Source organism: Ovis canadensis, chromosome 4, assembly GCF_042477335.2.
Source record: "Ovis canadensis isolate MfBH-ARS-UI-01 breed Bighorn chromosome 4, ARS-UI_OviCan_v2, whole genome shotgun sequence".
Lineage (NCBI taxonomy): Eukaryota > Metazoa > Chordata > Mammalia > Artiodactyla > Bovidae > Ovis > Ovis canadensis.
Window position 1 is genome coordinate 83,821,728 of NC_091248.1, and position 14,811 is coordinate 83,836,538.

At 45.5% G+C, this 14,811-nt stretch overlaps 2 protein-coding genes across 6 annotated transcripts in view; both read left to right on the forward strand.

Annotated features, from left to right (window-relative positions):
- The window catches only part of HOXA3 (homeobox A3), a 32,383-nt gene that overhangs the window by 917 nt on the left and 16,655 nt on the right, over positions 1-14,811 (forward strand). The window contains exon 2 of one of the 5 annotated variants that reach the window (XM_069586773.1): positions 12,164-12,342. The exons of 1 other annotated variant lie outside the window; for it this stretch is intronic. The gene's annotated coding sequence lies outside the window, so the exon portion shown is untranslated. Of the gene's footprint in view, positions 1-12,163; positions 12,343-14,253; positions 14,778-14,811 lie in introns of those variants that run through there. 3 more of the 5 variants (XM_069586774.1, XM_069586776.1, XM_069586778.1) reach the window with 3 other exon arrangements.
- On the forward strand, positions 6,850-10,719 carry HOXA4 (homeobox A4). Its single transcript, XM_069586785.1, has 2 exons — positions 6,850-9,120; positions 9,674-10,719. The coding sequence occupies exons 1-2, from the start codon at positions 8,505-8,507 to the stop codon at positions 10,018-10,020; spliced, it is 963 nt and encodes a 320-aa protein (XP_069442886.1). The 5' UTR covers positions 6,850-8,504; the 3' UTR covers positions 10,021-10,719.

Genomic DNA, 14,811 nt, shown 5'->3' on the forward strand with positions numbered 1-14,811 from the left:
CGCCTGTGAGTCTAAAGCAATAAACTTTATGGCCGGATTTAACTTTAGTCTTTGAATCCCCAGTCTAAATGAAAGGAGTTACAGCGCTTTCTTTTCTTCCGCCTTCCCTTTCTTCGCCCTCTCTTCTTTCCTTTTCCTCTCCTCCTTTGCAGGATTAAACCATTCAGGCACAGGACCCTCAAAAGGCAACTTAGCCATCTCCCTAGATAACACTTAAGATTAGAGAAATTTATTCCCCCTCAATGTACAGGCAAACTCTCTGTTGCAAACTGTGCCCTGAAGTTTGGGGGGAAATCGAAGTGTCTTCAAGGCCCAACTTAAAAGCCCCCAGAGCCATTAGGTTGTTTTTCCTCACACATCATAAAGGGTAGCTTAGGGGAGAAATTGGTCGTTTGTCAGTAGGAGACTTCCGCCTTTCTTTTGTTAGCTGCTCTTTCTGTTTGATCCCAGGAAATTTACATAATCTATGGTTTCCAACAGTTCCCAATATTGCACCAATGGGTGAGATAAATTTTTCCTGGGTACAGTTGCAGCTTGGTTTCAGCCACCCTTTCTGGACCCAACCCCCTACATTCTTCAGTGGCAAAGCCATGACTGGGGACCCTGTGGCCTGTCCTGGGTCTTTTCTCTGAATGGGTACCCACAAGGGATTTAGCAGATTTTCCCCAACCTGGATGAAGAACTAAGCCAAATCCCCCAGTCCAGAAATGAAACAGAAATTGGGATCTTCTGTTTCCAAATGCTTTTCTCCTTAGGGAAGTTTTCTGCAAGTGCTGACTGTAAAGTCAAGTCCTTCAAGTGGAAACATTTAATGTGTAATTTGGAATTTCTACAAATTTTCTTGTGCAGAGGCCACTTTCACTCAACCTAAATCCAACAGATGTCCCCAAACTCAGAGGTCCAGAAAGCAAAACCTCAGAAGTTTTTTGAAAAATTGAAACCCTCCCACAAGTCCCACTCCTTTTGAGTAGTGGGAAGGCAAATCTCTGAAGTCCTTTCGTGTAACCTATTAAAGTGAGCATTGATAGTTCAGCACTTAGGACGATGGGTCTGTATCTTAGTCAGAACCAGAATACTAACTTTATTTGGGTTCTCTTTTATTATATTATGTGTTTGTGAGAATTCTGGAGTCTTTGTTCTGCTGCTCTCAGTTTCGGGTTCTTTAATGGAAAACACTGGGTTAAGGTTTTACTTTAGTTACTTATTTGGTGATCCTGCATGAGTAATTTCTTGGTAACTAAAATTAGTGGCAGAAAAAAAGAGGGATAGTGCTCCTGACAGGTTCATTTAGGCAACTTGCCTGGAGGAAGTGTCCATACCACTTCGTGATCACATCCCACCCTGGGGTGTGGGAATGGTCAGAAAGGCTCTGGACCAGTATCACACAATATGGGGAAATCTTTCCCATGCATTAAGAAAAAATATGGGCTATAAATATTGTCAGCTTGCTTAATTCTGTCTATTGTAATTATCATGAAACTTTAGAGTTTAAGAGAGCAGGCCAACGCACATGGGGTTAAACGACTTAAAAAAATAGAGCATCCAGTCAGACCTATGTGAGCAGTATCGGAGGAATTTTTTTTCTTCCTATTTTCATAGGAAGCATTGTAAAGAGGATGGCTGGTTATCTGCTTGTTTTGTAGATAAAGTTGTTTTTTTCTTGTGCATTCTTTTGGGGTTGTTTTTGCAGAGGAACTTACCTAGGAAAAAAAATCTCTGCCACACTGAGGGTTTTATGAAGACATCTAGCCTCAGCCGATGGCTGCAGTGTCTGTCTGTGATCCTAGCCTTGTAAAAGGAGAAGGCATCGGAAATGTGCCGGGGCCCATTTGTTTCTACAGGCTGAAGAGACAATATTTCCTGAACTATAAATATAATAGGAAGCTTCTGGTCACACTTACTTAGGGGTTTGTTAGGGTTTCCATGGTCTAATTTCACAACATTATGCCAAGATTCCTTCCTCCCCCCACCCGCCCCGCCCAGCTCTTTCCCCCTGCTTCATTGTTGGCATTCTGAGAGAACAACACAGAAATTTTTACTAGAAATGGAGTCATGTTCAGTTGTTGAGATGTGAAGAGTATTATATCCAAACAATTAATGAAGGGAGAGCAAATTACATCCTGAAAGATAGGCTATTAAAGAGGAAAACAATTCTTTCAGCTTAAAAGATGCCCTTCAAAGCCTCTCTCCCACCTTCACTCTGGTGTCTGAGGTTTGCCCACCATGGAGAGTGCAGAACGTTGTGGGCGCCATGCCTTTGGCTTCTAAGGCAGAACGTTTTTCTAGACAATGACAAAACTATACACGGGGCTTCCAGACTGGGCTGAGGGGGTCTGCCTAGGCTCCCACCCACATAGGAGAGGGGAGCCACAGTCCCAGCCATTCTAAACCCCAGGACTGGAAGGTCTGCCTAGGTCTGTTTTATTTGGTGTTTTTCCTGCAAAGAAAGCTGCCTTTCCCCCACTAGTTCCCCTCCCCACAAACCGGTCTTTTCAGTAATAATATTTGTTATGAAGGTTATTGGGTAATTATTGCGATTTTGTGAAGCAGCCCTTGCTGGAGGTGAAGTCTGTCATCGCCTAACAAATGACGCCCGTGCAGTTCACTGCCGGGTTAAGTAAATGCAGAGAAGATAAATCTGCACACCCTAGGAATCGCCAGCAGAGCACGCTTTAGTACAAGTTCACAGTCAACTCTCCTGCCTGGGCCAGCTCTCCCAACAATTAGGGCTGCGTCTTTATTTTTAAATAAAGGAAAAGTCTCCAGCTTCCATTGCCTGTTTTCTCCCCATCTTCTTTTTTCTTTCACTTTTTGCGAGGGTCCCCTTGAAAAAGTCTTCTGCTCCAAATTTTCCTAGTAAATGTAATGATGAGTGATTTTAAAATAATCTCATTCCTATTTAAGTGATGACAAAAGGAGGCAGGAGGCTGATTCAACAGGAAATACAGTTAAAAACACACGAAAATATCCAATTTGCCCTCTTATTCCAAAAGGCAGTGGCAGAAGCAGGGCATCCCTGGGCTCCTCCAGTTGTGGAGGGTGCTTCCCCTTGAAAGAAGAAGCATAGATTTGTGTATCTTTGTGGTTGTAACTGCAGGTCAAAAAGTTGAGGGTCAAAAGTTTACGTTGTGCAGCACTCTTAGTCATCTGCCCAGACAGAGTTTGATGTCAATGTTAGAGCTGCGATCTTGACTATCAGCACAAAAGATAAAATGGCTCGGAGTGACGCGTGTATCACGGTATGGACTCCAGGTGAACCCTAGTGGCTGAATGACCTCAATTACGAAGGAAAGGATAGAAAATTCCTCTTTTTAAGAGTAATACATGCTGTATTTCATCTTGAATTATCACTCCCATTCTAAGGGAACAGCAGCAGGTAAATAGGCATAGATTATTGAAACACCAACACTTAGATGCTGGAGAATCTAGGAATCTGTGGGTTTGTCTCAAAATAAAAAAGCTGAAAACTCAGTGGACCTTTAAAAAATTATGTACGAAGTTGCCAATGTTCCATCATACCTTCAAAGGGAAAAGAATGGAGAAGGAAACTTCCTCTCTTTGAAAACTGTGATGTTGATGGGCTAATTTTTTTTTCCCTTGTTGGTACCTATAATGATCCCTAAAAAGTGTGTGAAAACAAGGGCAAACACAGGCACTGCTTGCAAAATGTATCCTTTGCCATTTTCAAGCACAGAAGGCTTTTTTTCTGAAACTTCCACTCACTAAATGCTAAGAGCTGGGAAGGGGAGAAAGGAAGTGGAAACCCTCTACCTCCCCACCAATGAGAAAATGCTTATTGGTACCAGGAAAATATTCCTGTTGTCAAACGTTTTCTTTATGCTTATTGTTAACCCTACATTGAACGGAAGAGAAATGCTACAATTTATGGGTGAATAAACTGTAAATAATATGCCATTTGGAAGGTGAAATCCACAAATGCCAGATTACTTCATGAGACCACTGTGACAGACTCCTGTTCTCCAGAAAATACTCCTTAAAAATACATTTGGAATAAAAGTTAAGGAGAGGGGAAGCAAGCTAAGGAGGGAGGGCAGGAGAATAGGAAAGAAAGGGAATAGTGTGTGAGGGAAGCCAACTGGAACCATGCCTTGTGTGTGCGTTGCAGCTGGAAAGCTAAACAATATTTTATTTTTCATGCACCTATATTAACCTTAAGTGCTGGTGCCATTAGCATCTATTTTCTGGGGGACATGGTTTCCTTTTCTATGTATTGATCTTCAAGTAATCTATGAAGGGAAACAGAGAAAGATGAAATTTTTTCCCCTAGGTTTTTCTTTTAACTTTGGAGATAAGCTAATTCAACTACTCAGAATATAGATCTTTGCAGGGACATTTAAGATCATCCCACTATAATCTGCTTGATTGGATTTGCTGGTGCCAGGTACCTTCAGTGGTATAAAGCAAATATTTCCCAAACACTGCCTTCCTGGAAGTAGTCAGATTGTTTCCACTGTGCAATGTGTAAAGTTTTCACTCTGGCCAAGAGCTTGAAGCCAAATGGGGTTATGCCAGATGAGAACAGAGGAAAGGGAACAACTGTGGTGACTGCTGTTACAGCAGTAAGCACTTCACCACATCTGGGCCAGTGAGATGAAGAAAGCAGAAATCCCCTGTATTCCTCACAAAGACAATTATGTGTCTCTTCTAGAAAATCTTGTTATTGGTTAAAAACGTGCCACACCTTAGGAACATGTCAGCTTCAAAAAACTACAGACACCTCTTAGCTAGTTTTTCAAGTCAAAGAAAAGGTACCTGCAGAAGTTATCACTTTTATTTTTTTTTTAGAAGTTATCACTTTTAGAGTGCTTACTTTTTTTAATTTGGAGGATTTTAATCTTTAGGCCTCTGACACAACCCTTGTTAAAATTTATATCTAATCCAAATATGAGTTGCATATGCCTTATGCCTGGGTTGTGTTCATTAGTATAAACTACTGTTAAGGAAATTACCCCCAAAACAATTGATTATCAAATGGCTGATAAAGTATTGCTTCTCTAAAATCCTATCGAGTATAGGTGGGGGGGAAGCCCTCAAATGCCACCATCAGGCATTCTGAAATTCAGTCTTTCTCCTGAGCGCTCCAGAGACGTGCTTCAGATAGCGAACAGTCAGTCTGAGGAACTCTAGCTCTAGAGAACAAAGGACAAATACAGTCAATACATTCCATAACGTTTACATTTCCTTTGCTTCCCCCTCACCCCCACCCCCGCCTTGATTTTCCCTGAGAAGGAGTAACCTGGGCAAAGCACCCTGCTCTCTAAAAGGCACTGTATAGACCTTTTAGAAGCGCAAAGTCCAAGGCCGAGGTGAACTTCAGGTCAGCGCGTCTAACAAATATGAAAATGTCGGCTGGTGAAGGGCGCGCCTTGTGATTTAACAAAGACTGTCAATGTGTAAGATTAATAAGAAACAAAATGCACACGGTGTCACTGTTCGGTCACTTTGAAACTTGGGACAGGGTTGCATTCAAGAGGGAAGGCTGTTCCAAATATATTCAAAATAATTCAAATCAAATTCAAACTAAGCTGCAAAACACTGCCTCCCTCTCACCCTCCCTCTCCCTCGGACTCCCTTTGCTTTCCTTCTCTATTTGGGACTTGAGGACATGATGAAAAGTTATTTCACTTAATGGGATTTTAAGAAAGCTTTCATTAGGAATATATGTTATCCCTGTACATGGAAATGAGGAAATATGCTTACCAGTTTCCCAAGAAAAGGATAACGCTTTCACCGTGCTTGGGACTGGAGCCAGTTGGTGTTCGAAGATTTGTATGCTCCCACTCTGCTTGATTTCAGGGCATCCCATCTTCTTTTGGGCAAGATTCTGCCGGTAAACTTCAGTTTATTTATTAATTGAGTTAGTTTCTTCCTGGCTTTATGTTGGTGTCTTGAATCTTGTGTGAAGGCAAGAGATTTTTTTGTTTGTTTGTTTTTTCAAAAGATTATTTCATTCAGTGGAATGATGCTATGGCTTGCAAAGAGAGATTGTGGAAGGATCAAAAAAGGTACTGAGATTGTTTATTACAGCCATAAATCTTGCAGTAAAATGTCAAAATGTCGGTGTGCGAGATAACACTTGGTGGTCCTGGCTCCGTTTGTGTTTATGATAGGAACCACAAAGACAAGTTACAGGCCTTGGGGGGATTCTGTGTAAGCCCATCTTCCTAAAGGAATAGAGCCACACAAAACACAGGCGCAGTTAACTCGTTTAGGTTAACCATATACAAAACAGTGCCTGAGCCTCCTTAATACTTTTAAATAGAAACTGGGTAGAAGGTTCTGAGGCTAAACAACATGAATTTTGTGTTTTAGTGTCTGTAAATAATATTGAACAGACATGGTTAAACCCTAGTCTGATGACACAAGGAGGGAGGCAACATTTCCTTGTCAGGTTTTTCCTTCCCTGAAGCTCAGTGAGCAGTTTTGCTAATTACTTTATGTATGTATATATTATTCGTTATATAGTATACATGTGTATATATTATTTTTCCTTTCGGTACAGAGATATTGGTTTAGGCAGTTCTATCACAGGCTAGATATTTCCCTTGAGTCTAAAGAGGATGTCTAAAGATTACACTCAGTGTTGACTTCTGTCTGTGGCTTAGGTTTCATTTGTAAAAATTTTTAGGACACCCCATGTCGATGGACAACTCTCTTCAAATGTAGAAAACGTCTTTGTACCACTTCAGGATGACTGCAGCTAGAAAGCTAACATGATCCCTTTTTTAACCTCTTTTCCTAAATTAGTTTAAAGATTAGTCCCATATAATAGGCTTTATGTGGCCAGGCATTAAAGACTATCCATCAAATGGATATATTCCAGCATTTAGTAACTCATATGAGTAACCCATATAAATGAAGATAGAATTGACATTCCTTTTGAAGTGTCTCCAGGCTTAGGCTATAACTTTCCTTGTCTGCGTTCTAGACTGTTGTGAGAAGGCTGTTTATATTGCTCTTTGAAAAATCAACTAAGGTGCACCAGCTGAAAAATACTTGCTTTGCATGCCAGTATGAAAGTATTTTTAGAATGGTGACTATGGTACTTTGCACTGCTTTAATCTAGGCTTAAAAGAGGATCTAGGTGTGTCTATTACTCAGAAAAGGAAAGGGAAAGTACATACTTCGAGTAAGGCATCAGTATTTACTTCAAAGATCAACATTAGGTGGAATTAATAAGTAATTTATTTGTTAATAATGGCATAATTAGTTTACCCATCAAATTTCAATTACCAAATGGCAGGCGACAGCCCTCTCTCTCCACTTTCCAGAGCTACTGACATCGTTAATATGCTAATTTTCAGCAACTCAGAAATTATAGATTATCTTTAAATATAACTTTAAAGTCAGATACAGCCTGGAAAAGCAACACCCGAAGACAAAATTCTTAGCGGGAAAAGACCCGTCGGCACAATGCCTATGATATCCTTAGCTTGTTTTTGCTTGGAGATTGTTCTGAAGTAGGAAATTGTTGGTCTCAATGGTGGATTTTGTGAAGGGATCGTCGCTTCTATCCCCACCCTTGGGCCACTTTCTCACAATCGCACCTACTACATTCGAGCATATTTAATTCTGAATCGACACTTCCATCAAATGAGACGCTATTAGGAAATTCTTGTTTTTCTTAGGGAAATAACCAAATCAATTCTGCTTCTAAAAGGAAAAAAAAAAAACTGCTCATCCGGTTGTATTGGAGTAGTCTTGTTTCAAATCTAGGGGCCGATTTCCCTCAGCTGCTTACCCACCCACCCTTTTTGGCTCCTGCCTGACTTCTCAAACAAGGTACAACGGTCGCGGATGAGGTGAGCACGATGTAGGGAAGGAATAAGTTGGTGAGAAAACCGGTCTGTTGGTTCCATTCGTTTTATTCCGGGGCCAGGATGAAAAACGGAATACCACCCCCCTCGCCTCGGTCCCCACGCCATTCCCTCCCCTAGGCGGCCTCGAACTCTGGAGGACTCCAAGCCTGGGGCCCGAGGTCAGCGCTGGGCCGCGGTCGCATGGCTGCCCCGAGGCCTAGACCAGGGCAGGCGTAGGGCTCGGTCCCGGCATGCGAGAGAACCAGAAGCCTGTGGGCCCCGAATTGCCAGCGGGACTCAAAGTTGGGGGGTTGGAGGACCAAAGCGCCAGCTCCCTCCCTTCGGCTGAAGTGGGACAGCAGCATCCATCACCCGCCCGCGCGCTTCCTGATCCGGGTCCGCGCGCGCGGCGCGCACATTGGCGGGGGCGGGTCACGTGGAAGTACGGGGCGGGATGCGCGCCGGCCGGGACAGAGGGCGCGCGCGCGCGGGGGGGAGGAGCGGCGCGAACTTCGGTGGCGTCGGCGGCGGAGGGAGGGGGAGGGGTGGGTGCTTGACAGCGGGGGAGGGGAAGGGAGAGGAGGAAGGGGGGGATGGGAAACGAGGCAGGAGGGGGAGGGGCCTCGGCGAGCCCAGAAAAACGACAACGCGAGAAAAATTAGTATTTTTGCACTTCACAAATTAATGACCATGAGCTCGTTTTTGATAAACTCCAACTACATCGAGCCCAAGTTCCCTCCCTTCGAGGAGTACGCGCAGCACAGCGGCCCGGGCGGCGGAGACGGCGGCCCGGGCGGGGGCCCCGGCTATCAGCAGCCCCCAGCGCCCGCGGCCCAGCACCTGCCGCCGCCGCCGCCGCAGCAGCCCCAGCTCTCCCACGCGGGCGGCAGTCGCGAGCCGCCGGCCTCCTACTACGCGCCGCGGGCCGCCCGCGAGTCCTCCTATCCCGCGGCCGCGCTCTACCCCGCGCATGGGGCGGCCGACACTGCCTACCCCTATGGCTACCGCGGTGGCGCCAGCCCCGGGCAGCCGCCGCAGCCCGAGCAGCCCCCGGCGCACGCCAAGGCTCCTGCGCACGGCCTGCACGCGAGCCACGTCCTGCCGCCGCCTCCCCCGCAGCAGCGTGCGGCGGCCCCCGCGCCCCCGCGGCGCTGCGAGGCGGCTCCCGCCACCCCGGGCGTCCCGTCAGGGGGTAGCGCCCCCGCGTGCCCGCTGCTCCTGGCCGACAAGAGCCCGCCGGGCCTGAAGGGCAAGGAGCCCGTGGTGTACCCCTGGATGAAGAAGATCCATGTCAGCGCCGGTACGTGGCGCCGCTAGGGAGGCGCGGAAGGGTGGGCTGGGGCCGAGCCGGGTTCCAGGGTCGGGGCGGGGGTCAGGGGGAGAGGCCCCTAGGGGAAGAGGGCCTCGGGAGGGGAGCACCCAACTGGCCCAAGCTACAGTGGGATGTGGGTGTGTGAGGGCCAGCCAGCCGCCTGATTCCAGTGTGAGAACCCTTTTGTACCCGGGGTCCCTTTATCTGGAGATTTACGAGACGACAAACTGTTAGGGCAGTAATTATAGCCCCCATAAATTTAATTGCCCTGGCAGAGGCTTCAGGCCATGTGTCTTTGAAGCTTTTCTTCAGCCCCAATGCCCAGCACTATTTTTTATGGCTCTCGGGTGTTTCCCGTTGTCAATAGCCTGTGAAACATTTTCTTTGCCGTTTTATGTATCTTGCGTGAACTTGGTGTCAGGTTATTATATAATGATGATGTCCAATTGCTCTTCCCCACCCCACCTTCTCTTTCTTCTTCCTTTCCCTCTCCTCCACTCCCTCCTCCTTGGCTTTCTCCTTCGGGGTTATGGGCTTTCAGTCAACCCCAGTTATAATGGAGGGGAGCCCAAGCGCTCCCGAACCGCCTACACCCGGCAGCAGGTCTTGGAGCTGGAGAAAGAGTTCCACTTTAACCGCTACCTGACCCGGCGTCGCCGCATCGAGATCGCCCACACGCTCTGCTTGTCTGAGCGCCAGGTCAAGATCTGGTTTCAGAACCGAAGGATGAAGTGGAAGAAAGATCATAAACTGCCCAACACTAAGATGCGATCCTCCAACTCCGGCTCGGCTTCAGCAGGCCCGCCAGGAAAACCACAAACTCAGAGCCCGCATCTGCATCCTCACCCCCACCAGGGCGCCTCCGCACTCACTCCTCCCTCTATGTAATCTTCCAGAGCTCTAGACCAGTTCTGTCCCTCACCTGATTTTCTCCTCTCTTCTGCCCCTTTTCCCATCCACCCGTCCCATCTGGACTACACCAGTCCCATCTGGACTACAACAGACCCCCAAACAAAACTCAACTTGAAGAAAAGGATAATAAAAAGAAGATGTTTTGCGGGTAAGAAAGTGTGTGAACTGCTTGCCACTGAAGAGAAGACAATGACCAGGATGCTGGCTGGTGGAACAACCTGCTGGCCTGGACAAGGCTGCCAGGTTTGGGTACCTGAGAAGGACCACTTGGCATCAGATACTTTTGAGATGGCTGAAGCCAGTCACACAACTCATGTTGATTGGGAACATGTACATTTGTTGCAAGCAGAAGAAAACAGACCCTTTTCCTACTTCCTTACCTTCCCCTCCCTCGTTAAGGCAGCTCATAAAAGCTTGTACTGAACTGAATAAATGAGTAGCCACTATGGACCTCACAAGATTATTTAATTTTCAAAAATGTATAGACCTTGATGGTAGATGTGACACGTTAGTTTCCCTTTCGTTTAATTAAAATATTGCTATGGGGATATTGTCTTATTCTGAGGCACAATCTTGGAAGGGAGAGTGCATTTAGTACCATGTGCAGCTGTACAAATTGTGTTGTGGCTCTGTAGAAAGCCATGTGCTAAGAATAAACTCTGTTTAAGAAACAAATTTCTAAGACATATTTGTGTGTTTCCTACTTTTAATTAAAGAAAAGTTCTCTGAATTGAAATGGTTGACCTTTCGTGTAAAAATCTTGTAGATGGTTTGGGTTGCATTCACTCGGACTGACTGCTCACATAATTTGTTCAACTTGAGGTGAACTCTTGTCAAGTTTGACCCACTGTGGGAAAAGTTCCAAAGAGCAGGAAAGCTCTTGAGCTCTGAGAGGGCTCCTCTTCCCAAACTTGGCCAGGCTTTCAAGCTTCAAGTCTCTGTAAGGCATAGAAACGTTTCCTTCTCTGCAATGAAAGGTGAAACCGTGCAGTGCTGTGGGCCCACGAGTTTCTGCAGCTGTTCTACATGCTGAACTCTGAGCACACTTGGAAAGAAGTGGTCCCTTTGGTATTTATTGCACCTTCACACTTAATCTGCCTGTTTCCTTGGAGATAAAAAATAGTTTGTGCAAAGAGTTGAGATTGTTTTTTGTTGCTTGGCTGTTTTTAAGGTTCTCTTCACTAACTGCAACTTGGTATTTTTGTTTGTTTCTTCTTTTTTTTTCCAAGCAAGACCTTTAAAAATAAACTGAATTTTGCTGGTACACCCTCCAAAGTTTCTTCGGAGGAAAGAATAATGACACCTTAAGCATAATGACACCTTAAGCAAGGTAGATCTGGGAGTATTAAGTGTTGGAAGAAAGCCAAACTCTGAACTAGGGACATTTTCCTTAAATATCACCAGATCGCACTATGCAACCTAGAGATCTAGATTCAAAAGGCTGAAATCAAACCCCACTTCTCAGTCTTCATAGCCCTAGTATCTGCTTACTGATTTACAAATTAGTAAAGAGGATTTAACTTCATTGTCACTGAAGGGAGTACTCTCCAACAAGATTGAGAAAACCAACAGCCCCTAGTCCCAGAATATTAGAACTATCACCTGACCTTGAATGAGTATGGTTTTTAGTTCATGTAATAATTTTAGCAGTGATGGGAAAGGGGTCTCGCCCACCTCTGCAGTATCAAAGGAGTTTTAACCACATTTCCCCATCAGAGGCTAACTACCCGTAGCCAGCGGTCAGTGCTGTTAGACCTTCCTCCTCAACTGGTCTGTGTGCCACAGGCAAGGGTGATCCGATTTCTACCTGGGAACAAACCAGGTCTTAGAGGAAAGTGGACACCAGTCTCTGAGGGGCCTCCTCCTCCCCAAGAAAATTCAGGAGCAAACAAATTCCTTCCCAAGTCAGGCCAAACCTGGCATAAAGTGCATTTTATAAGGTGTGAACAGTGAACCGGTGCCAGGGAGCTCTGGAAGCCCTGCAACTGCCGCTAAAACTTATTAACCCTCCCCCTACTACATGCACTTGTAAAACGAAATTAAATCATGCTGAAAATAGCAATTTTCCCAGGAATCATTAATCACCTCATACAATAAATACTTCTTTGTAATTCAACAGCAATTCTGAAAGGCATTCTCTGGGAAAAGTCTGTGGAGAAGCAGGGATCTTCTTGCAAATAATGTGGTCTCGGGCAAAGACTCAGCATCTTGGCTGTCTGCTCAAAAAATGCATAGACTCTTGGTGGAAATTGTGTGTCGAGCCGCAAAACCTCAATTGGCAGATTATCATCATTTAAGGTAAATTCTTCTATTTCTCCTTGGTAGGAAAGGAGGGATACGGGGGCATTCATTAACTTCATATGGAGGCACTTGTTTGGGGGTGGAAGGAGATTTTCTTAATCTATCCAAGAAAAGAGAAAGGATCAAGATTGTTTTTCTAATATTCCCTGACGGAATGTCAGTTTTTGCCCAAGCTGTCTTGATTATTAAGGTATTGGTAAGGTTTACAAAGCCAAAATTACCCACAATGATCCAAATGATTATGTCATTTCTTCAAGTGATTTACCTGCTTCAGGTTTGGTCTTTAAGGGAGCTTGTTATAACAGCTTAGAAAATCTCACTTTGTGTTTCCAAATCCTGCATTGTCTGCCCCTTGCTAGGGCAACCATAAGAGTTCACCCAGAGGACAAATTTTCTATCTCATTAATTGTTTTTTTTTTTTTTTTACTTGAGCTCTATGGGCCCCACAAACCCTTGACCTTTAAAGACAGTATTTTGTGTAAGCTCTGTAAGTCTCCTACCAAAATGACCCTTAAACATGTTCCCTTCTTTTTCTCTTTCCCCCTTCTTCCCTCTAACACACACTCATCAGTTTTAGTCACAGAGCCACACTGTGCATGACTCCTAAGATAAAAGTTTTGTCAACATCTGAAATCAACCTAAATCGGATTGGAGACACTTTAATGGTCACAGTTTGAATTAAGTACTTAACACTATCCCTCCTGAAGAAAAATGGCACTTTGCAGGCTCTCTTTCCTAGTTTTGCTGAAATCTACGATATACCCGGTGTTTTATTACAGCAGGAATTCAACTGTGACAGGCATAGTAGAGTACTTAATACCCAGGATGGAGCTCCTGGGAAGATTACCTAGATATATGGTGAGTGGGCCCTCCTGACAGCATCTCTGACTTTATATTCAGCTGTCCCAGGATGCCCACACTCCCCCCACCTCTCAGCCTCCTCCCCTTGGAGTGGGTATCACTCTCTTTCCCTCTATCCCTTTCCATACCTGGAGCTTCCAAACTGTGCTGCTTTTCTCACCACTGCCTGTCCTACTACCCTTTCAACATAGAAACAGATAAACGGTTCTTTGAAATGGAAAGAAAGAAAACCCCAAAGAAACCTGGGACTTCCGGTGTGGATGAGTTAGTTCTGTGGGGCAATAGGCTGTTCTTTGTACTTCCTTAGTCTCTGCATCCCTAGCTGCGGTCCGGTCGGGTATGAAAGAACTCAGTCTCACCTTTCCCAACAGCTGCTCCTGTTGCCCCTTCTCTGTACTATACATCAGCCTGAGAATAATTCTGCTTCCTCTTTCAAAGAGTATGGGCTGGGAAGGAGAGGAAGAGAGTGTGTTCTGACTCCTTGACAGTAGCAGGGAGGCTGCAAGGGCTGCTGTGAAGCGTTTTAGCTTGAAACTTCAGTCTTGGAACTCTGGCATCTCTTCTTCCCGAGGCCCCAAACTCCAGGAGTAACCACTCTCCCCTATCCCCACTTTCAGGCCAGCTCTACTCTTTCTGTTGATTGATTTCTGGGGCTAAAAGAGATTCCTTGATTGAAAGAATGTCCAAGGTGAAAGAGAGATGGATGCCATTTTGGTTCAGTCTTTTCAGTTTACCAATAAGGAAACTGAGGCAGCTGAATGCTTCCCTTTCAAGTTCTTTATATTAATCAGTATGTAGCTTGAATAGAGTCTTTGGTCTTGGATGGGGTGAGTGTACAGACATCTTTTCTCTGCAGAAGCCTCTTCTTCCTGGAATGGACATGTGCATCTGGGCTTCACTTGAAACTGAGGCGGGGGTGGGGGGGTGGCGCCTCAGGTGTCCAGGGGCCAGGGAACAAGGGTGGCTTCTTTCCCCACCAAAGCAGCTGGGGAAATTATGTAACCAAACTGCTGTAGCCAGTGTGCTAAGACAGTTGGGTTGACCTCTGGACTCAGGAGGGAACGGATGTCAGGGCATATCTCACTGTCCACAATTCTCCTAGTCCTGAATGACTGTTTCTAATATGCTAGCCCTGAGATTTCTGTAGGTGATTGCTGCCTCAGAGCCCGTCAAGGGCGTCTGGGTTCTGGAGGCCTGGGAACTAAAAATGCCAAACAAGGACCCTGGTTGCAGCAGATAAAGGTGTAGTGCCTGTTCCGGGGAGATATTGAAATTGTAATCTTTGTGGTCACGTGACTCATTAAATAATTAATGTGGATCGTCAGGAATGGATTGGAGTCGTCAGGCCCTCACTAGGAATGAATCTCAGAAGTGAGTCCCCCAACTTCCTATTTGATTTTTTAGAAAACACACACCCTCAGATTTATATCCCAAAGCTTTTTAACTGCTTCAGAAGGGGTGGAGAGAGCCCGTCAGCGGGCAGGACCCGGAATTGGCCGACCCACGCTGGGTCGTGGGCTCTTTCCGTAGGGTTTCTGCGAGTCTGGGGAGCGCGGCGCGACCGGGGAAACGTGAGTTTGGGTTCCGGATTTCTGCGGTCACATC

Coding starts and splice junctions, on each gene's coding strand:
- HOXA4 (XM_069586785.1), top strand. CDS start 8,505: ATGACCATGAGCTCGTTTTTGATAAACTCCAACTACATCGAGCCCAAG. Junction 9,121..9,673: donor GAAGATCCATGTCAGCGCCG/GTACGTGGCGCC, acceptor ATGGGCTTTCAG/TCAACCCCAGTTATAATGGA.